Source organism: Leptosomus discolor, chromosome 7, assembly GCF_034619465.1.
Source record: "Leptosomus discolor isolate bLepDis1 chromosome 7, bLepDis1.hap2, whole genome shotgun sequence".
NCBI lineage: Eukaryota > Metazoa > Chordata > Aves > Leptosomiformes > Leptosomidae > Leptosomus > Leptosomus discolor.
Window position 1 is genome coordinate 51335787 of NC_141397.1, and position 24985 is coordinate 51360771.

Below are 24985 nucleotides of genomic sequence, written 5' to 3' on the forward strand. Positions count from 1 at the left end.
AAATTCTACAAAACTGACTTGTGAAAGCAAATCCACAGCAGACATTCATCTACTGCGCAGCAGCATGTGCTTCCATCAGAACACTGTTCTGGATTCACAACCCATAAACAGTCAGAGACTATTGTTACAAAAATATGAAATGCTACAGCATTGTTGCTAGCCAGGAACTGATAGAACTCGCTAACGCTTGTACTCTAATGTTACTGAGAATTTTCTGCAAAAAATGTGGTTTCAACTGAAAGAAAATCCATACAGACTGGTGGCATTTATGTGAAATACTTCCAATTAAACAGATTTACTATTTTTGCATCAATTATCTGCCTTTAAACAGGTAGCATCTAGCCTGCTCTAGGGACAAACAAACAAAAATTATATAGATACATCCCATACTCCAAATACTGTTGATGTATTAAGTTCAACAGCACCTACAAACTCAGTGACACAAAATTAATCTCCTTACTGCTTTAATGAAGCTGAGATTTTTTTTGTGTATAAAAATCTGTTATGTTTAAAATTAAGACATCCTTTAGCCTTTTTGGGTTTTTTAAATCTCTTATGTGTGTGTCTAACAAATTTAGTGACAGTAACAGGCTGCAATAGAAGCTAGTATTAAACTCATTCGAAGATAAACTTAAGACCTACAAAAACAATGCATTTTAGTTTCATTACCATGACAACAACATAGTTCTGAAGAACTAATGATTTTTAAAAGCTCCCAAAAGCGAGGAAGTAATCGATGACTCAGAATTTCCTTACAAAAGGCTGAGATGAATAATGTACCATCCCTAGACAGGAGTCATCAATCTGCTATCAGGTTGCTGTGTCAGAGATTAGGGCTATATCACTCAGTAAGTACTAAAACCAGGTGGTATCTATGCAAGTTAACAGTGGACTAACAGAAAAAAAAAAAAACAAAACAAAACAAGAAAAAAAGGATGACACCTATGACTGTCAAGATGCCTAACACCTTTCTCACCCAGAAATTCTCTCAGTAGAACATGGGCACACACTTCATGCAGTACAGAAATCAAGTACTAGTTACTAGTATCATGATAAAAATCTGTCAAGATAATGCTCCCTCACAACCATTTTCTGACATTAAGTTGTACATTCCAATTTCTGCTTCTTATTCAAGTGCAAGTTCTGTTGAAAGAAAACTAAATTAAAAACAAGATCCTGTACTAAAAATCCCAATCAAATTATGCAGCACTATCCCTGTAAGAGCTTTAAAATTAACATATTTCTTTATTTAAGAAAACCAAAACGATAAATTGTATTAAAAAGAACCCGATGAATATGAGGCATTAGGAGTCTGATCTCCACTAAAACTACAAGAGACCAGCATGCATACAGTTATTTTATATTTGTCTATCAACGATGAAAAAATTTTGCCATTTCAGTCATGTTCTTTACATATCACTCAAATTTGGAATTTGTTTTTATCTAATATTAAGATTCTGCAATATCCAAGTATGTTTAACAAAAGCAGTGCCAGCGAAAGCTGGTTTCCCATGAATCTTTTTCTCAAGGCTGACAAGTGTTTTTCTTTTAACATCTTGAAAGAAGAGGAAAAGTAGCTAAAAGTAAATTGCTATTAGTAAGTGAGGTTTCTATGTGAACAGTACGTTTGAGACATGAACTAGCCAACCAATGCAAAACACCTTCCATAAGTTAAGCAATTGTTCCTAATGCTCCTTCTGCATTTATCTGAATTCTCCATCAAGAAGCAATAATTTACCATCATTTCCAAGCATTCCAAAGGTACGCCTGGACACCGCAAAGACACAAGGCAACATCTAACTAAAAACATCAAACGTTTTTGAAAGGAAGACCTGGTATTTCAGTTTGTTTCAAAGGAGTTCTCCAAATTACCTAACACCTTCAAGCTCCTGTGCCAGGGCTTGTTCAAATATTTAAAAGCCATTTGACAAGTTTGTTTACAAGCACACTAAGGGCTTGCCTAAGGGCTAAAGTGATTAACAGAATAGAGAGATGTATCTATCGCACAAAAATGCATCTACCAAATCCAAAGTTGATTAAGACTTTCTATGGTATTTTCTAATTGCTTAGAATCACAAATGATGCAGAATTATACAGCTAACTCCTGCAGACATGTATATGCACTCAGAAGACAGAGGCAGAGACCACCCAATTCTTACTCTTCTGCTTGTCATCCAGCATCATCAATGGACAGTCATGCTGTCACAGCAACAGCAGTCAAGAAAATATAAATATATACAGCACTAACTATTTTATTTTAAATTAAGTTTAGCCTGTTGGTGATTCTCTGAAAGTAAATGCTACTGGAGACTCAATTATCTTTATCCATCAAGGCTGATAACAGAAGTCCACTGGTTGCACTAGTCTGTCTGTCTTAAATCCTGATGTGGGCAGAATCTCTCTATAAAATGGAAACATTTCTGAAACTAATCAAATCTCTGGTCTGCCTGTTGGGAAAAGTACAGGTGGAAGATTCATGTAAACATACATCCAACTAGAAGTTGCACTATAAAACAGTAAGGGTAAAAAATTTTGATAATTATTGCATTATGCAACGTTTAATAACGTAGCAGAGATGAAAAATATTACCACCTGTTGCAAGTTTAGCTGCATAGCTTGAAAGTAGACCTTGAGAAAAAAAATACTGATGTGTATACTATAAAAATATCCCAGTAATATTCTGGATAGCTTAATTCCCTTTTAAAGTTAATAAATATCTGTCAAACAATTCCAAAAAGTGACCCGTCTTTTCAGAAGGTGTGCAACCATCATTTGAGATTTTTGCACTCAAAGTTACAATAAAGTTACAAAAAAATAAAAGCAGAATTACCATTCTATATGCAAAAATATAACTAGCCTAAATTATTCCACAGCTTGCCATACTGTGGGCACAAATTCCAAGTTATATGCAAGATATTCATGTTAACTCTTATTTACTGCTTTCACTTGTCTTGACAGGGTTGAGTTTTTTCTCTGTGTGTTGACATTATGTGACCTAAAGAGTGAAAGTCCAGAAGGGATGCACATTTTATGAGTCAAATACATTAGGAATAGAGGGCTTAAGGGGGGGGGGGGGGGGTACGGGACACGGACGGATGGATGGGACGGGACAACCACAATCAAACCAAAACAACCCAAACCCACGCTTTTCTATTCTAAATGTCCCCAAGGACACTGATACCGACAAATGGCTGGAGAACATTGGAAATGTCATGCAAGTGCAATCGATGAAAGACATATATTAAGAATCTGTATATGAGATGAGACAACAATTTTCTATAAATAAATCAAGCATTAACATTTAGTAAGGGTGAAATGGCTCTAAAATTATTATGTGAACACAGAATCTCCTATTGCTTTTTTCTATTCTTTTGGGGTTTTTTTTCTTTAGTTGTTTCACAAGTTACTAATATGCTTCCATATGAATATACAGAGATTTTAAATGGACTAAAAGCTGCTATAAAACGAAGAAAAAATAGGGTGAAACTCCAGTGTATAACTAATTCAGCTATTTCACAGTTCATCTCAAACCTGTGTGCGAGAGTACCAAAAGGTGAATTTAAACAAAGCAACAAAATAAATTGAATAAATAAAAGTTTAACAAAAAAATAATAATAAAAACCTGTGGTATGGTGGATGGGATGACAGTGGTCTCGGCAGGGACTGGTGGGACAGGGATCACAGGGACAATGGGAGAAGAGGAAGGAACAGCTTCTGCGGGCTAAAAATCACCAACAAAATGTCAAAAATAATAAAAACTAGAAAAACATTTTAAAACAAATGAGATTCAAATTTAACAGCTTAAAAACAAATTTCTGAAATAGCATATGGATTTGGAGACTATAACAGAACTGAAGACAACCACCCACCTTTAACCATGCTGCCTACAGCAGTGCACCCCCAGCAATATGCTCACGTCAAAGAACCCAAAGCAGTGACCTATACCCAGGCTGCTCGTTCATCCCAAGTTACTCACCTTGTAGCACAGAGTAATGAGACTTTGGGGGCCAACAGAAAATCTGGTCATGTCAGTGGACAGACTCAGGCTTTCTGTGGACTGCTTTCACAGCAGAAGCCCTTCAACATTATATAACAGTGTGTAAAAGCAGGGAAACAGTGGCTAAAGTTGATAGCACTGAACAAAGTTAATATTCCTCTTCGATAAATGGGAAAAATCAGAAGTATGTTACGGTTTCTAAATTGGGCAAAAATCAAAGAAAATCTTTTAGTCAAATGGGTGGAAGATCCTAAACCAGATTCAATCTACCTCTGAAACATCTTCATACAGGTCTACCATACACCTTCAGACTAGTAGAATTTTGGTCTTAGGAATTTTCGTTAAAATAATAACCAGGAAAGCTACTGACACTTAAGCTGCAAGGGAACAAGATTACAAATAACATTCTGAGCAAAACATTGACTCAAATAATTTTGAGATGTTAACACACTGGTTGTTAACAACCTGTCAGCAACATAAACTACTGGCAGCTATCATGAAAATTACAAGCTGAACAGCAGATCAACACTCTTGCAACTTAGTTGTTCCAAGACATTCTTGTGATCTTTAAACAGAATGGCACAAAATGACAAAAGAAAATATTAAATCCAGAAAATTAATGAAAAACCCAGAACATAACAGTATTAAACATATTTTAAAAGTTTGAGATATTTGAGAACACAAAGCAACATACACCAATAGCATACACCAAATTAAAAGAGTAAAAGCAAATATTAAAGAAACCTGAGACTGCTCAAGAGCAGTAACCCTTATTAAATGTACATATGGTATTTCTACAGGGTTTTTTCAGCTCAAAGTCAATCTACCCAAAATGAACAGCTGGTGAAAAATGCTGCAGTTATTGAAAGATGCAAGAACAAGATATATTTGAATCTTGAGAGATTATTACTAATGTCATTTAAATATTCTTACATCTACAGACAACCGAACAAGTGTTAAAAAAAGGAGGGTGGAGGAGTATCTAAATTGGTCTAGAAAAATGATTAGATGCATTTTGCAGAGGATGCAAGAAATGCTCAGTGCAACAAACCTCCAGTTAACTGGAAGAACGAGGCAACCTTTAGAGGACAGATCAAATTAAATAGCTTGAGCAATCACTCAGACCTACACATACAAAAAATAAGCTAACCCTTCAAGTCTGCCTTGTTCCAAAGTAGCAGCTTCCCATATATGCACACAGTAAAAATCCCGTCAACCAAAATTTCAGATATACACACATTAGATACCAAAATACAACACAACATGAAGGTTGAAAAGCTAAGCATTAGCAGGTCAGAAAAATTCCAGCTTCACAGTTACAAGTCCTGCAATAAGAGGTTAAAAATCAAACTGAAGTTATTCTTAGATACTGACCATACATTCCCCAGCAAAACAACTAACCAAGCCACAGTTGATTTCCTTATGGGCCAAACAATCCGCATCCCTCTCTTTGCACCAAATGACAGTTTTATTTTCCTGCTTGCTTCCTTTTCTCAATTCCTAACTCTCACATCTCTTTGGGCTTCTCATTCCCAAACTCTTCAAGAACCCTCCCAACCAGCTCCAATTTTTACTCTTATTATTTTAAAAATAGCATTGTTCAAAGTCCTTTAATTCTTTCAGGTTCCATTCTCGTAAGCTATTAGTACTGTCAGCATATTTTCCCTTTGTGCTGTCGGGTTAGTATCCACCGACTCTTAAAAGCTGCTCCCTGCTCCTCCAAGCATCCTGGCAATGTTCCCGTTGAGTCTCCTCCACTGCCATGTGGGTGAGGAAAGACGTGACAACACTGGCAACCACTTTCAAAGGACGTGCAAATCCAAATCAAGGTAAGACTGTCTTCACTTGAATGTTTCATGGAATACAGTGAACTGACACAAGCACTATGGCTACCACAAGGAAGGATAATGCAAGAAGTTAAAAGATTTTTAATCATCAGAGAAAGAAGACCTGGAACTTGCTTATAACAGAAAAATGCTAATATTATGGTACATAATCAGTCTGAAAATTATTACATGATACAAGTGTCTGCGCAAGCAGCTGACTAAGCTCCAATAGCCCAGAGTATCGCTTTCAATGGTCCACTTCCCAGGAATTTTCAAGAAATTTGTAATTTTTTTATGAATTCTCCAAGAATACACTAAAGTCTTCTGAAAAGCAAAAGCTTATCCTCAAAAAACACTTTAAATAAAGATATCTGACTACAGCATTTAGTGATCCTTGTTTAAATGGACATAAACTAATCTAAATTACAAAGAAAACAGTGGGCCAAATAAAAACCTTGAATGCATGACTTGAACAATAACTCACTTAAGAGTCTGTCAGCCTAAATAAATGTGCTACCACCTACAACAAAAAGCCATTCTGTTACAACAGTATGATAAATCTCAAGTAAATTAATCATTTAAGTGGTATGTTTAAAAAAAGCTAAGATAATAATGCCTCTAGGTGATCAATTAAATTAGTGCCTCCAAATCTAACACAAAGTCCAGATATCGTGGAAAGGAAGAACACACTCATTTTCTCATGTTTAACCAACACACAATAACTCCTCCTGTGAGGGAATACCAACTAGCCTGAAATTAAATCACAGTACCATACACGTCCTGAAGCAGATCAAATAAACCAGCAAATTCTGTAATAAATCCAGCTGCTCTTTGTAAAGTACCAAGACACATTTTGGAGAACAAAAATCAAGCAAACCAGACTTTCCTCACATTCAGGAAGTTACTGTAAAACCCCAACACTGTATACGGTCTAACAATCTTAATGGGAAAACACTGAACAAAAATATTTCTTTTCCAGCCCAATTTCAATTATTGCTACGTGGATTTCTAGCGATAAAATACGAAAGAAGATTAAGTAACACAGTCTTTACAAATAGCAGGGATAAAACTACAGAAAGAAAAAAGTGTGACATACTTCTATGGTTTGTATCAAAAATGCACATCTATAAACACCTAGCGCAATACATACCTTTTCTAAAGAACAATTAGAACATGAGCCATCAGACACCCAACCACTAGCAGCTTTTACTTTCGCTGTGCTTTTTGTAGGACTCTTTTTTACACTATCACGGAGGTTTATAAATTTTCCTCTGTGTTTTGAAGACACCGGCAGCGTGGATGAACTGAAAGATGGGTGAATGCTCAGCGCCCGCTGCTCAGGCCGAAAAGGCTGCTTTGGCTGCGTATGAAGATTTTGACGCATTTCCATCCTTGGACTCCTTGTTAAATCAGTGAGCTTGAGCGTTCCCATTTCATCATCGTCTGCAGCACCACAGTATTTGTAGCCATGACAGTGAGTAGTCATGAAAGTAGCAACACAAATAGTCCTTTTTGCAAAAAAATGGAGGGAAAAGAAACCAAAATATTGCTTTCTGAGGAAGTTAAAAATGTGACTGTTTTCTAGATTATGGTCATAGGAAGAAACAGTAAATGGTGTTTTAGCTAGTACTGCATGTTGTGTCCTCTCTCACGCTATTTAGAGAGCACCATTGAACCACCACACGACAGTCAATTTGCTGGGCATAAATAATCAATGCAATGCACAAATTATTGAATAGACGACAAAAGTCATCTGACTATTTATTCAAGAGAAGCCACAAAAGGTTATATTTTTTTTCTCCCATAAGCTCCTACCATCCCTAAACTTGGTTGTATTTTACCACCTCAAAACTTCACCAAGGTCTACATCTAGAAAATTTTAAAAATACACCAATTCCTCTACTTTTCTGAACACTTTCTGGGGGCCGAAAAATAATTAATTTCAAGAAGCTTATGATGAAAATATACTAATTGTGAATGGGCAGGTGCCTTGTATAAGATTTCAACCTTAAACTTCCATCAAATAAAACAAACTTTTTCAGACCATAACAATAATAAAATTATTAACACAAAGTAATACTTAAGTGTTGCATTTCTATGAAATGCAGCAGCACTGTGAAACCACAATTTTAACGTGCACATTGTTTAAATTAGAAGATTTTTTTTAAAAAAAAGACATTTAAACAAACAGCAGTTCTTTATTATTTTTTCATTCAGTTTTTAATGCCAAGGATGCATGATCTCTATATTAGAATTTTATTCCATTTTTCAAAACAAAAAAGTTCCAAAACAACTCCTACACCTACCCTCAAAAAAAAAATGCACACAATGAGGAGCTAGCTTGATTTAATCATGCTGTTGAATACTCAAGTTTAGCAGCCAATTTTAAATTAATCATTCTAAAAAGCGGTAAGGATCCAAAGCTAATTTCCCAGAGTCTACACGAAAATTGACAGATAAGTGGAGACACTGATATTCCTAGCCTTACAGAAGGAAGAAGCAGGCTCAAGTCAGTGGTCATGCCGTCTTCTCGACAGCAAACACACAAGCAGCATTTGCACATCTCTGGGCTGACCACAGCACCCAGCACCTGCCTATCGCCCCACGGCTCTCTCCTAGGAATACGCTGTAAATCTGAGTATCCGGTGCTGGGTATGATAAGAATTAAGGACACCAGCCCATAGGAAAAAAAGCTTGATCAGGTCTGCTGTACTGTATTTGGATAAAATAGAGAAATTTCTTCAGTTGATAGCATTAAAAAATGGTTATTATTCCTCTCAATGTACACCTCCCTACAGCAAATCTGAATATTTAAATAATACGAGTCAGCATAATTTTTACACATAGAATAAAAAACTAGAAATACAGGCTTAAGTACAAACATTTCCAGTTACTTATAGCACAGACATTAAGAGATAAATAGGAACTGACAGGCAGTCCTCTTATCACCAAGAGCTGCCATGGCTCATCTTCTACCCCAAATGGATGTAATCAAGAGCTGCGTTAACATATCATTAATGTAATATTCATAAATGCAGAGACAGAATCATTCCCGGCCAGTGACAGGAAGCTGGACATGTGTTGGTCATAAAAACATTCGCAGACTTGCACACACATATCAAATGGCTTTTGCCTTTGAAGTTTCAGGGAGCTGGAGGACTGTGTCCCACTAATACATACGGGCAGATGCACCCGGATTGTTCTGTTCTAGAGAACCCAAGAATCTCTAGATTTTGTTATTGAAGGGCAAAGGCAGAGAGGAAGATAAGCACGTGTGAATGAGCATATAGGTGAACAGTTCAAAACAGCACATCACAACCAACTTTTTCTCCTATGAGAAATTTCCACAGACACATTAATACTGAGCAACTCTTGAGGCACATACCCCAGCCTGTAGGGATTATTTGGATGGAGGCTGCGTCTTGTGTAGAAACCATCTATATCAGTATCCCCTTTGGCAACAGTGTGCCAAATGGCTGCCTTTGCCAGAGATGTTATAGAGATTGCTTGATGTTTAGCAGACTGCACTCACACCACCCATTTTACTCGCCTATCAGCACTCTCTATTTTCTACCTAGCATGATGATGTCTATTTACTAAAACGTAGAAAGGAAGAAGGAAGGTGGTTTGGGTATAAGCCTTTTCTCTTGCATACATAATAAATCCCAAAATAGGTGATGTTCTAGATTCAAAAGGAACCTCTTATTCCTGAAGGCATTAACTTTGTTTAAAACATGTAGACTAAGGAGCTTCTTGATTAAAAAGAAATCAGCTTTGAAGCATGCTAAATGAGAAAGCAAGGGCAAGGGGAGATGTTGGATATCATATTCTTGGAAACCTAGTTGTCTGGCTTCCTATACTTTCCTTCAAATAAGAAAGGGGAAGACACAAGGCAAAAGACAAGACAAAGGAATTCACATCTCTCCGCTGTGCTTTCAGACATGCTGACTTCAGTAGTGTAAGAATGAAGATGATGTAGCAGATAATTGGTAACAGCACAAGGTTTTTTCTGGAAATCCTCGTGCCTTTCGTCCCTGAGATGATACCAATTAGATATCAATAATTAAAAGAAAACAAAAACTTGAAAGCACTTGTACTTCCAAGAGCAACAGTCCTAGCACCAAACCACAGCCAAGGAACAAGAGGTATAGGCAGCATTCCCAGCTGATCCAGGGCTGCATGGTATGTCAGGGCAACCTCCAGTCAAAAAATTAGGCCACATTGAAAGTTAGTGTGGTGCAAGTATGGAAAGTGAATATAGTATCTAGGTCAAACTAACATGAGAAGAAGAGGAAAGGAGTATATAAACAAAGCATAATAAGGCTTATCTAAACCAATCATGGTGTAAACAAAATGAAAACAGACAACAGCAAAAAAAAAAACCCACCAAGGTAAAAAAAAAGTAGAGAAGGTAAGAAGAATGATACTTAAAAGAGATCAATCAGATATTTGAGTCACAGGGATCATTCTGCCCAATTACATTCACACATGTGAGGTGAGACTGAGGCTGCCTTGCAGTTGCACTGGTAGGAAAAAGAATCTCTGGCAAAGCAGTGGGACATATGCATAATTCACAACAAGAAAAAGCAGTTATGTAACTAAAGCTGTACAGATTTGGCAGATCATTTTTTGACTGCAGAAAGCCTGAACCCGCAACTGTTCTCTGCAGACTGTATTAATTACTAGCATGAACTGCTCTAACATCAAGCAGTAAGTGATTTTTCATAACCAGAGGGGTTTCAGGATCAGGTTGTGCTTTCATATTACATACCAACTCTGAACAATTTGTTTCTAATACAAAGCTGAATCATCAATATTTCATTCTTTTAAATTACTACATCAAACGTACAGTGCACACTTCTTTGCAGCAATCTGTTAAAGTGCCAGTAATGTTTTACAACTAATTTTTCATCAAGGATCATTTTCCTTCCACAGTCTATAACACCCACGCAATAGCTGAATAACAACAATACCCATGGAAAGGGAAAATAGTACTAATATTTGACCAAAAATGTCTACTGCATAGGTCTCTTTCAAAACTTCAATAACCAACTTGCATTACTTTGAAAAGCAATTCTAATAGCTGGGAGAATCCTCCAAAAACAATTTTGTACTTCAACCCTTCCATTGCCTTCAAGCAGATAACACAGAACCAGCAACTTCTGTTAATATGACTTGACTGATGAAAAACAAGCCCATATTCACTACCTCTGCTTGAAAGTAGGAAATAAAAAATCTTCCAAAGTGAACAACACTTCAAAAATGGCAGAAAGAAACAATTTTGATTCAATACCCAGTGACAAAGCTGAATATAAAAGGCATATTTTCTTTCTAGAGATATATCATTTAAGGTCTCGCAGTGCAGTTATATATCTTTTCTCTAAACGACATCCTAGAATGCCACAGGACATTTCACTCATGAAGCCTGCTATTTTAAGAACTTTGCATCCATCTTCCTCAAAATCACAAAAGTCAATACTCATCTAAACATACCTTCAGGGATTTATAGCCTGTTTTGTGGGGTCCAATGGTGGTAAGAGTAAAGCACAAGCGCCATCCATGCTCATTCATAATCCACGTTAGCAGTATGCTGCCCAGAGCATCTAAGCTAGCACACGGCTAGCGGTTACACTGATGCACAGTCTCTGCCATATTCCTCCCTAAGTCAGGGCCATCCTGTGGCCTGGGCAGGTCCGTCCTCAGTACCACAATGTCAGTGACTTGAGTTGTTAAGCAATAAGTTTAGGATGTGCATATTTCTCCTGAGTGTATCTCTCCAGGACTTTAAACAAAACATAGCATCAAGGGCATTTGGAAATAAAACATACTACAAGTATTTCCCTTTCCCTATCGCCAAAACAGTTTCACAGAAATCAAATTAAAAATTACCAAGTTTCACAAGAGCTAAAAAAGTACTAACTAAAAAAGAACTATCTGTACATAAGCAATCATTTAAGCATGGACTTGAAATTCAAACAACATTCCTATATCAAAACAGCATACAATACAGTCAGACATGCTAATACGCTGCACGTATCTGAGTTTTGGGAACTGCAAGGACACAAGACCCAATCCTACCCAGGCATGACTACTGCCATGGCTGATAAGATAGTCTAGAGGGTAAAATATGCTGAATACGGAGGATGCAAAGTAGAACCACCAAAAAAGAGAATACAATACAAGTACAACTCAAGATTTTCCCTCTTTATACGTTTGTTATTTCTTTCATGTGAGAAAGGTTCACTTTTACCACTGCTTTGTTTTAAAAATACGCTTCCCACCCAGTGAACTCAAACTCACCTGTCCACCTTACTCACTGTGTTAGTACAATAGATTTCCAGTTTTGATATGGACAACATACCTAGATCTCCACCTGGATGCTATCCAGGTCTCCCCAAGGAGAGTTTGGACAGAAAGCACAGAAATGAAGAAGCTGAGCCCAAAGCCTGTCAGGGTATGTCTACATGAAGATGGGTAGGTTAGTGCGTAATGGTTTTACTAAGAGATTTTGAGGATAGGCAAGCCATCCTGAAGCTGTAACATCTGTTCAGGTAAGTACTATTAAAAGACATGAAAGTTTTCTGGATCCCAGAAAGGAAAAGATTTACCTACCCAGCCCTTGTAGATTAAAAGGACTAGCCTGAATGCCTGTGACTACTTTAAATCTCACTTTTTTCAGAGTAAACCATGGCTCCTGAAAATAGTATCTATGTGAGCACTCTATTTCAAAGACACACAGCTAGCATGCTAGATAGTTCTAAACTGTAGGGGTTATCTGGTTGTTTGGGTTGGTTTGTTGTTTGGTTGGTTTTTTTTTTTAATTCAGTCAACAAATTGATTCTCTAACCTAGTTTCCTCCTCAAACCCCACAGCATTTCACAATGAACTCAAATGAACTTAAAACTCTGAACTTGAACCATAAATAAATAGCTTTGAGGAGGAAAAAACACTTGACTGCAGAATATCAGTAAAATCACAGATGGTGACAATGACCTGAACTGATTTAAAGACAAATCAGCGATTTATACACTGTCAATTCTTTATTGTAATATTCCATCTACAAAATCAAGCCAGTGAGGAACCATTTGCACCATGATTACCCAAGCAGAAGTAAAGCAGCAAAGGCACTGACAGACTCTTACTTGCTGAGGTCTCGTGAGCATTTTTTTAGTGCAGAAAAATAAAGATAAAAAAAGGAATGCTATAACCATAATAATAATATAGCAATAATATAGGACGAGGTGGACTGTCCAGAAGTTTGTGGGACGAAGTTCTACTCTGTAGCAAAAGCAGAGCTCTGCATACGAGATACATGGACATCCACAAAACAGAAACGGGAAACCTGGAACTACAGAATTATCACCAACACTTTGACATAGTACCCAGTGGTCATTTGATGAGTAAAACTTTCAGAATCTTATGCAAATACAAACCATAGTCTCAACAGAACAACAATTTCAGCAACTAACCTCTCCTCTCTTACAGATCTGACCTAACATCACCGATGTTTCATGCAAAGGAAACCACCACTGTCCACTTCTTATGCCTGGTATTCATAAAGATTTACACAGCTCAAACTAATTTGTCCTGTCAAATCTCTCAGGGACTGCTTAAATAGCTGAATCTCTGTCATATTCCAAATCCATAATATACAAAATGCACACAAAGTAGAGATTTTAGTAGAGGGTTCAGTTAGTAGAGGGTTCAGTTAGTAGAGGGTTCAGTTAGTAGAGGGTTCAGTTAGTAGAGGGTTCAGTTAGTAGAGGGTTCAGTTAGTAGAGGGTTCAGTTAGTAGAGGGTTCAGTTAGTAGAGGGTTCAGTTAGTAGAGGGTTCAGTTAGTAGAGGGTTCAGTTAGTAGAGGGTTCAGTTAGTAGAGGGTTCAGTTAGTAGAGGGTTCAGTTAGTAGAGGGTTCAGTTAGTAGAGGGTTCAGTTAGTAGAGGGTTCAGTTAGTAGAGGGTTCAGTTAGTAGAGGGTTCAGTTAGTAGAGGGTTCAGTTAGTAGAGGGTTCAGTTAGTAGAGGGTTCAGTTAGTAGAGGGTTCAGTTAGTAGAGGGTTCAGTTAGTAGAGGGTTCAGTTAGTAGAGGGTTCAGTTAGTAGAGGGTTCAGTTAGTAGAGGGTTCAGTTAAGGTTAATTTGTGACTTTTGTTTTTCAAATACTAAACAAATGCCTAGCCCTGAACCCTATGCACCAGGTTAGTAACCTGTATTCATAAAGCAACCCAACACACTGAGCTCAAAACAGAATTGCAAGGCTGCTCATTTAGGTTCGCAAGTGCTATTGAGAATGAATTTAATGCATTTATTTGCAACTTAAAGCAAGGCCTAGAAAGCTCCTTTTAAATAACATCAACCTTTAGAATAGTAGCTTTCACGTAATGCTAAAGAGTCCACAAAGAAGCCCAAACAGGGTTTCAGCATCAAAGAGACCAGGCAAAGAGAAAATGTCTTCTGAGACTTTCGTTATAGAAAAATAATGGCAGCTCTAGAGTGTCAATATTTTGGTTTTTGAAATGCGCAGTAGAAAGGGCTCTCTATGGTAGGAAATTGAGATGTGACAGACTCTGTTCTGTCCTGAGAACACTATTAAATCAAACTATAACAATAAACGTCGGGTACTGTCTACATGCTTTAGTAGATATGACACTTCTTAAGCTCTAAGAACACATAATTTCCAATAATTCCTAAGTTATTCAGGGAATAATTAAACTCTCCATGATAGAATGCTTATTTTGTTCTTTATAATCCATTCAATAGCAAAGATGTCCTCTAGCTAGCTAGCTCTGATACTATAAAGTGCTCTTCTCAATACTAGAAATGCATCAGTTCACTCTCAAAACTATCCCACTACTCTTCTCTGGAAGTTTTTTTTGTTGGCTATTTTTTTAATTGAGTAAAACTATGAGAAACATTATTCATAAAATAGGAAAGTGATGCATGTGAACCTCATTTTATCTAAACCACGATCTGTTCTTTCTTTTGGTTAAGAAACATTCAGGTTCACTGACTTATAGCACCCCACTGCCCTCAAAGGGTACAATTTTAAAACAGTGATCTGAAAAAAGTCAGTGAATCCAAGCTATAGCTTTCCATTTTAAGACAAGTATTTATTATTTTATTTACAACTGTATTATTCTGTGAGCAATTATTATCTGTCCAAAAATCTCTTTACAGAAATAAACAAACTTGCCCTAAAACACTGAGCATGAGCAGAAAGTCATTTACCTCACATTAATGAACAGCAAACAGAAAACCACACTAGAAAAGCCATCTCTAACAACCCATTAATTAAAATCCGTTAGCTTTTTCAGGACAGAAATGTCAGAAAATTTTGGAAAACTAATGACTTGATTTACACATAAAGTGGCTTTAAAGTCACTCCTTATGTCACTTACAAAAGGCTTCATACACGAGTGGCATTAGCATTTCAGCACATGCTGAATTCTTCCCCAACACGCAATATTACTTCCACTACAGTTCTGATAGCTTTATATTGCTGTCCAGACGCTTTGCCTTTTCATTGCTGAGAGCTAAGGCTGAAATCTTTACCATGCAATTACTAGCTAGGTACCTCATCTGATTTTATTCATTCTTACACCATGGAAACACTGGAAATTCCTCAGACTTGCTTCCATGACAACATGCAGTTATAATACAATCTCAAAATAAATACCATTATACAATACATCCAGGCTCTAGAATGAGTCACAGGAGCCCTGCAACATTTCAGCAAAATAGGCATCTTTTATGTAGCATCAAACACTCTTTTTCAGCAAATTAAAATACTATGAAAGCTTTAACAGGTCTAATGCCTAGCACTACTTGAGCAAACTTTCACTCCACAAGTAAATAAAGACTTTTTCTTACAATGCTGTTTGCTAAAAATTTCTAAATATTCTAGCACTTTTCAGTATAATTTAGGAAAGAATACAGTCTTATGCAATCTTGCAATGGAAAAAACAAACAATTACGTATAAACTTTAAGTTTACAGTGTTGATTAAAAACAACCTGTTTTACAGACAAACTGACTTTTGGTCCATAATTATCCACGGAGCTTTGATCTGGATTACAGGTTAATTGTACCATAGAAACACGAGCCGGATTTGATCAGTTTATGATCAATGTGGGACAAACACAGATAGGGTGCACCCATACCTAGCTAGTGCAGAAGCTGCTTAACCTCTCAAGCAGAGCAGGAAACCTGAGCCATTCTGGGTTCCATACAAAACCATGAATTGCATCTAGGCCAAGTCAGCTAAAACTGGAACTAAAATGGAGCTAACTAAGCCCTCGTGTATCCAGACTGAGTGCAGAAGTCATTTAAACAGTTCCCTGCGGTTTCCATGAGGACTCGTCTGTTCAGGACAAAGACACAGGAGCCAGAGGATGAGGGTGAGCCCTGAGATCAGGTGGCAAACCTCATCTAGGAAGAAGACACTGCAGTGACAACCACATTGCTCTGCAGAAGTCAGATTTAACATGCAAGACTTGCCTTTCTGTATCAGTGCCAGGGAAGACCTGGAATCACATAAAGCCAGCATTTCGTGTTGGTATCACACTGACCAAAACGTTTTATCAGCCATGTTTTGTGTGGTACATCCTTGCCTCATTTACTCTGAATAAAAGAAATGTTAACTATACTGACCTGAAAAAAAGCGGGTAACAATAAATATTACAAGTAGCAGCTTAAATTTCTCAGAATACTTTAAAATACATGAAACAATGTAAGCTTTTCTTGAGTTACGACTTTAATTCTTTGGGGTCTAATCTTGACAGGATACTAGTTTTACATAGTCATTTTTCATTTAGTTGAGATAATTAAAATGTCTAATCTACAATAAAGTGTTTGAAGGTGTCTTTAGGATAAAAATATTTTAAATTCTTTATTACAAAAAATCTGTAGAAAGGGCTAAGACAAGGTTTCTAACTTCTGAATTTACGATTCAGTAAAAGCAAAATAGGATTCATCAGACCCTCAAGACTACAAACTATTTAGAGAAAATTTTGCAGTTTCATTTTATATGATTCCTATCTAATTCCAACAACACTATACAACACAATTCTATGAATAATTCAAGCCCTTAAACATTGAGAAGCTAATAGACATCAATAAAATCTCTGGATACTAAACAGTTTAAAGCAAAGAAAGAGTTAGGTCATAGAATTACAGAAAGGTTTGGGTTGGAAGAGACCTCAAAGACCATCTAGTTCCAACCCCCCTGCCATGGGTAGGGACACTTCCCAGTAGACCAGGTTGCTCAAGGCTCCATCCAACCTGGTCCTGAACACTTTCAGGGATGAAGCATCCACAACTTCCTTAGGCAACTTGTTCCAGTGTCTCACCACCCTCAGGGTGAAGAACTTCTTCCTTGTATCTAGTCTAAACCTGCCCTCTCCCAGCTTCCAACCATTACCCCTCATCCTATCACTGCAGGCCCTTGTAAAAAGTCCCTCCCCAGCCTTCTTGCAGGCCCCCCTTCAAGTACTGGAAGGCCACTATAAGTTCATGGCTTGCATTTATTTACCTCCCTACCACAATTACTTAACGAACACTTCCTTCATTCTTGCATCCTCAGGACAAGAAGATACCGAGCTAAATGTACCTTTAGCCACACTTTTCTAACAGTAGTCAGGCCATGTGTGAAGTTCTGGGTTTCAGGGTGACTTTCACATGTGAGGTTGAGAAGTTTCCAATTCTCAGGCCAGTGTTCAAGCTGCTCCTTGCATAGACTGCTCCAACAGCCCTGGCCTAATCCCCATCTGCCCTTATGAAGAAATGAACTAAAACCCAAGAGAGTCAACAGCAGAACAGAAAAGAAAATTTGACTCTTCAGTCCAAGGGAAGGCTATTACCTTATAAACTCAAATTCTGTTTCCATCACTGTTTTGCTTTAAAAAAAAAATAAATCTTTGAACAAAATGCACAAGAACACATCCCATACCCCAACTCTCCTCCCCTCATTAGGCTACAAACAAGCAGAAGCTGTTCTTTCACTGTTGAATCCTTGCCACTACAAGAAGGCTAGCCAAGTCCATGAAATGTCATGGACTCAGTATTATTAAACACACAAGTCATCTCCAGCTCTTGGAATCCCTACACTGGGACAGGCATAAAGCTTTGAAAGCCCTCAGAGGAAGCATCATGTCTATTTGTCCTGTATTCTTCCCTAACCTTCTTCTCTGGCTGCTGCTGGAAGCAAGGCACCAGCTTGACAGACATCCCAGTATTCTTCTTTTGCAGTTATTCTTTTCCAGCAAGCAAAAATGTAAGTAGAAAATTATATTTTACAGTATATTCTACTTTATCCGATTATGGTTGGTGAAGCTGAAGGACAAAAATTGTTAAAACTTGAACAGTGCACTATAGGTAAAAATGAGCAGGTAATGAACAGGGGTGAAACAAATGAAAAAATACCACTGAAAACTATGAAAGAAGTGGACTAATGGATACAAAAGAGCAAATGATTAAGTGGTAATGTTATAAACAGATAACTACTTAATTGCTTTAAATTTGAAGAATCAGAAAACAAAATGTGACTTTTATGCTGGTTACAAAGGCTCAAACCCAAATTAGCAGCTGTCAAATAAATTTTCCAAGACCCACATTAAAAAGAAATTACGTGAAAGTAATAATGAATGGCATAAAAATTAACACTAGGCACAAAGCAACCTGCCAGCACTCTTGCCATTTCCAATTACATTAGAACACAAGAAGATTCTATAATTTTCTAAGATGCACAGCAATATATCTACTGTACTTAGGAGAAGGCATAGCAAGACCCAATAAGTCTGTTTCTAATTTAGCCATGCCTATGGACAACAGGGAATTCACCTGTTACTTGTTTCCTTAATCACATTCTCTGAAACTATTACTCTCACCACTAGTCCTTCCCAGATACACTTCAAGATTAATTGCTGCCACTCTGATCATCTCATGACTAATGCATCACGCAGTGGATGAATTTATCAGATGGCATTTTCTTAGGAGACTTGGAGATTTCTAGGTCAGATGATCACGATCGCAGAGTGGCACAAAGGCCTGACACAGAGATTCGAATCCCTGCATTTAACTCACTTTATTGCCAAGCTTCAGAACATCACCTGGAGACTTACCTAGGGGTTTTTTTCCTAGTGTGATTTACTCACAAACACCAAATAACACAATGCATTACAGACACAGATAAATTATTCTAAGAGTTCACATCCCTCTCCATTAAAAAAAATGCACTCCACACAAACAGTAAAAACGGCCACACTGGATGAGAGCAAAGGCTCAACCAGTCAAGAGTCTTACTAACAGCAAAAAAAATGAAAGATGGACAAAAAAGGAGTTAGACATATGCCCAGTAATTTTCCCACAAAACCGTCTCAGAACCTGACAGCCATGGTCTTCTTGAACAACAATCTGTAACAGCTACCTGCCTTTGCAAATCCATCAAGTCCATTTTGAAACTATTCTCTTCTTGAACCCTCTCTTCTCCACAGCATTTTGTGGCAGTAACTTTCAAAACTTTAGTAGAAGTTTTACAGGACAGTTGCAACAAATTTAAAATTAGAGAACTATGAAATCATTTCTAATTGAGAATCTTCTTAATTTCATTTTTTATTTTCTACGTCTTTATCACATTCTCCCTCAGAGGATTTTTTTTTGTTAGTTTATTTTTCAATTAACTAGATTATCCCTCTTAACACTCTATTACCTTTTTCCTTACGCTATATCTTTTCTAAGACAAGGCAAATGGAACCCCCCACAAAAAACAGATACACAAGAAATATACTTAGTGTCATGTTCTATCTTATTCTCTACTACTCTTTAGTAACACCTGACATTTCATTTACCCTTTTCACTACTGCAAAGTACTAAGGTGACATTTTCAGAGAACCAGTGACAACTGCCAAGTCTCTTTCTGGAATAGAAATACCTTATTCACAGCCTATTGCTATATGGACACAAGCAGAATTATCCTTCTAACTCCATTCCTCATTCATTAAACCAAGCTATTTTTGTGCCCATTCCCTTTGGTCTGCTATTCCCTGCAGCTAGTTTAGTTAACCTGAAAATAAAAATAATTTTTAAAAATTCAATCACATGGCCTCTGCCTCACAGTTTCTTCCCCCGCCCCAATCATTCATGAACACAACTTTATGGGAAACCAGTCCCAGTTGAAGGGACCTGTTTTATCAATTGAAAAATCTATAAAACATCCTTCCCCTTTATCTCATAGCACCATTAATTTTAACAGCCTTTGATCCAAGAACCATTATTTTCAAAGACTTCTGTGATGATAATGACCTTCTGATGACCACATGTTCCCATGTAGATTTTTATTTACATGCTCCCTGTTTTCAAAGAAGTCTCAAGGATCTGCAAAGTCCTTATCTTCCCTTTGAAGTCAAGCTGACTTCTCTTCAAAATATCTGCTTATCCATCTACCTGTTACTTCTTTTTTAATAATAACAAATTTCTCAAAGTTTGTACAATAAGGAAATGGGACCTGCTCAGCTTCAGTAGTCTCAGAAAGTACAGCTTAGCTCCTTTTAAAAAGAGCACCATCTTTGCCTTTTTTTTTTTTTTTAATTTTACAATTTAAACAAAAAGGTCACACACAACATAATGGACAGTTCTGCCATATTAAACCCAAGCTCCTTCATAAATCCTGAATAAATGTAATCTCCTATTGATCACCTGTACTTCTTAACACATTAATTTAAATTCTCTCCTATTGGTACCTGAATCTTATCCTTTTTAATATGGTGAAGTGAGCCATAGGAAATACTCCAAGCTCAAAGGTAGGACAGCCCTAGTTGTTTCTTTGCTCAGAGACAGGCATCTACTTTGGCATTCCACACTTATCTGGGAATATAGTCTTAGGTCTGTACTATCACCATCTTGATCATCAGTATTTCACAGTCAATTCGCATACCACTTGATTTAGCATCTAACTACTCAAGTGCTGCTCTGTAAGAATGCTTAACATGCTCAAATTGTAAAAAGCTGAACACAATTCTCCCCCCCGTGGTGTTCATCTTTTTAAAAGAAAAAAAAAATATAGTTAAAAATAAAAAGCAGTAGTAAAGTAATAAAGGTGTTTTTAAAAAATACAGACTGCTTTCCAGCAGTTTACAGCTTCCAAATAGCAGTTTAAAGTTATTATATTAAAGTTGAATAAGAGACTGATGTATTTTGACATTTTCAAGGACAAACTTTATTTGTCATTATGTTTTTACATAGGAAATACTAATTCATTACCCCAATTTGGCAATTACATCATGCCCCATTAAGATTTTAATTTTAAAGAAGTTTATTAATATAATAAGCATTTAAGTTTTATGTCTAAATTTGTCTAGCTTCAGTTCCCTGACTTGCAATACAGATGCCTCTTTCTACCAAGTTCACAAGTTTTCTGATTTCCAAAATTTATCCCGCTATATTTATAGTCTGTGACCAAATCATCTCCTGACTTCCCTTTAGATGAACTAAGCAGAGGTTCTTAAGTTTCTAGTTGTAAAGCAGGTCTGCCTGAACACAATCTACAGTTTTAATCCCTTTTTCTGAATGCTCCGAATTTATCAGGATCTCTTTTCAGGCCAGGATTTCACACTGGAGACTGTTCATGCTACAGACAGAATCCAGATTTCCCTCCCTCGCCTTCCCCAAAGGCAAAGCTGACACTTTTCTCACCTGCTACAGCACACGTGTCAGATACAGTTGGTTATCTAAGAAAAATACCTACAATTTACTTACTAAATTAAATTTGCTTTGAAGTAGAACTGTACACCAGGAGCACAAGCAATCTTTACTCTGCTCCCTACTCTGTTATGAAAACCAAACACTATTACCTGGGAGGCACATAATACAGGATGCTCAACTAATTTCAAACAATTTTAAATAAGCAAATATACACACCGTGAGGCAGCACTGATATGGAAGAGAAAGGAGGAGAGGCTAGAAGACTCGTCCAAAACATTCCCATGGTATGGCAGTTTCCAGTAAACATCACACAAAGCAGAGGGAAGGAATTGAAGATTCTCCCGTCAAAGAAAAATCTTTTTTCCATAGAATTCCATAGAAGATCTGAAGCCATACTAGAAGACTGACACTACTACATAGATACTAGCCTCCAATAACAATAATACTAACTTCCATTGGTAACTTAAAAAAAAACCAAAGAATACTCTTAAGCTGACTGCAAGGACATGAAAAAAAAAAATGGATAAGCATTTCTATTTTACCATTGTCCTGGCAAAATTTAAACTATTGTGCCCTGTTTCTTTCTTTCTTCTTTTCTATGAAAAATATGGATAAGGTGATTGTTTTTATTTAAATCATTGCTTAGATGTATCATTTCACAAGAGACTGTTGCAAGGGACTAGAACATGCATTGGAAACAGTTTAATGGAGCAAAAAAACCCTCATAAATGCCAAGATCAGCTTACAAAAGAGGCAAAATGAGCCATAAATGTCTCATCTATTTGGAGAACTAATGTGCATTTTAAAAAAAAAAGTAATGGAAGAGCAGCCAATGCACAACAGAAACAAGCTGTAGAGCAACCCTGATACATTAGAGAAGTGGGTTACAGGCAGCAAGATGAAATTCAATACTGACAACCAAAGTCACATGGAATAGCAATAAACAGCACAGAGACACCCTGAGGAATACCAAACTGGAAAACAAGTCCGGAAGTGCTTTGGTTGGTGGCAAAGATTTTTTTTTTTAAATTCTAAGAGATAGACACAGAAGGGAATCCTTGCTCTACATTGACCACAGTCCTTCAGAGTACTTTTTTTGGTATTGAGCCGTGTGTGTGCACAAAAACCTGGTGCCTGCAAGGAACCCTTAAGTCTTTTAAAAAGCAAGGGATAGAACTATACAACTTTTGGGATCTTTGGCAGTTTTTTAGGGGATAAAACCATCACATGGTCACGACACATAAGGAGGTCTTAAAAAAAGGCAAGAAAAGAGGATCACAGTCCACTGAAACAAGCAGACTCCCACCCCACCTCCCCAAAGAAAAACGTGTAACAGTTTTTCTTAAATGCACATCAGTGTGGAATAGGCAGCTCCTACCCACCTGAAGGTAAGAATCAGCCATGATGGTCAACTGGAGATTAGAACATAACTTTTAACATCTACTCTGGCAGCAGCTTCCAGCAGGTAATGTTTGTAAAACGTGAATGAGGTACAGAGGACGTATGCAGCTCCTGAGAGCTTCTTGGGCTTATTGTCTTGGAGTCCAAGCAGCTCCTGGAAGAAAGGCAAGCTAGCAGCAAGAAATGACCACTTGAAGTGGCCACTGATGATTCCAAGTAAACAAATGTACAGTTTAAAAGATGCTGCAGCTTTCTGAGTATATCAAAGAGTTGACTATTTTATTTTGGGTTTTTTTAAAATTATGTTCAGAATTCAGGGAATACTCTCTAGGTGGTGGCAATACTAACAAGAAGTCAGGTCTCAGCACTGAATTTGGCCTCTGTATTAGTCTTCTGAGCTTCCCTGACAGATGGCACAAGGTTATCCGTCTTTGTTGCAAAATAGGAATGCTTTTACTCATTTTGTAAGGAATAAAATGGAGGGACTGAGTGCCGACTTAACACAAACATGACATCTGACTGGATGGTTACATCCTTCTCAAAGTCTACTGATGTATTTCATAGCATTGTTGTTGCCTATGTCAAGACCAGCATTGCAACTACAGTGCCCTTTTAGACTTCACCTGCTAGAATGTCATTACAGCGCCTGGTTAGCGAAGCATCTGTTGCAGGAACAGTCTGTCCCAACTGATCAGAAGGATTTCTCTTGTCTTCTAATTGGATAAACCTTTAAGTGTTTCTGAAATCCCATATAGAACTACACAATCTTCACTTGAATGAAATATGGGAAGGCATGTCAGAAACAGCATTAAAGGAAGTATCCTTCCTCAAGGGAGGAAAGCATCCACTGGGACCCATCTGTTACAGAGCCATTACATGATAAGCGAAGTGTGAACAATGTGGTTATACTAATAAACAAGGATGAGGCACTTCATTTCAATTGCACATGAGATGCATCACATGAAGAGGCGGATGTTTTCCTGACATTTTTGTCTTTTATGGATCTGCTAAAGTAATACAAAAAATGAACTGTACTGGAAATGCTTCACAATATGCTTGTGCTTGAAGTTCAGCAAACAGTAGCATGTCAAACATTAGTTTGAACTCACTCCCAGGGAGCGTAGTGGAAGACATGTTCTTCACTCAAGACTGTCATGCCCCTGTGATGGCAAAAGTTGTGTGTATAGCCCAAACAGGTAGGCTCAGTCAAAAAGAGTTGATGCCTTGAAAGGCATCTTTTATAAAGGGATCTACAGATATGCACATCTGGCATTTTACAACAGCTCCAGAATGCATGCTTGTGTCCACACACTGCAATTCTTGGGTGGTTGACTCAGTGTCAGGGTGTAAGCAACAACAATATGCAGTACTACAAGGGTCTCAAAATGTATCAGCAGAATAAAGAACACTAGTCTCAAGAGATGGTAGAACATACACGGAACAGGAATCAGTGATCATTATGTGACAATAAAAATCACATTATGAAACTCAGATGAGGATAAGGAAGGAACAGAGAAATACAAATTACCTACCAGGGACGAGGAGTTTACTTTACTTAACACTGAGTAGTTTACACAGTGTAGGACCACTTCCGAGAACTAGAAAAAAATTCTGACAACGATAAAATGATTCAAAAATTCATACAGAAAACTGAACGACAGAAAATGCCTTTCATTAAAAAAAAAAAAAAAAAAAGAGCTTAAGAGCCTAGCTGCTTCACTGAAAATTTTAATAAGTAATTGTTATTCATAAAGACAAATTTAAGTACCTCCTGTACCTCCTCTGTTTTGGAGTACAGGGGAAAGCACTGGCCCCAGCAGAGGTTCTAGAAAAGAGAACCAAATTATTCTCAAAAGAGACTGTATAGCTAGTGTGCACATAAAGATTTCAATTTATCTTGTTTAACAAGACAACAGTTTCTCTCCTTCTGTCACTGTAAATCCCAGAAAGGCCGTGGACACAGCCTACCAAGACTCCGAGCGGGTTATAAACCAAAAGTCTCCTAAGTTTCACAACACGCGATACCTGTCAGCTCTCAAACATGCACGCAGATCATCCTAAAAGACAAAG

General features: G+C 37.3%; 1 protein-coding gene across 16 annotated transcripts in view; it reads right to left on the reverse strand.

Moving 5' to 3' along the window:
* The window catches only part of DLG1 (discs large MAGUK scaffold protein 1), a 167951-nt gene that overhangs the window by 63829 nt on the left and 79137 nt on the right, over nucleotides 1-24985 (reverse strand). For 6 of the 16 annotated variants that reach the window (XM_086468703.1, XM_086468704.1, XM_086468702.1 and 3 more), the window contains one exon: nucleotides 3623-3721. The exons of the other annotated variants lie outside the window; for them this stretch is intronic. In XM_086468703.1, coding sequence (XP_086324829.1) covers nucleotides 3623-3721 — 99 coding nt within the window. The remainder of the gene's footprint in view (nucleotides 1-3622; nucleotides 3722-24985) is intronic. 16 annotated transcript variants of the gene reach the window in all.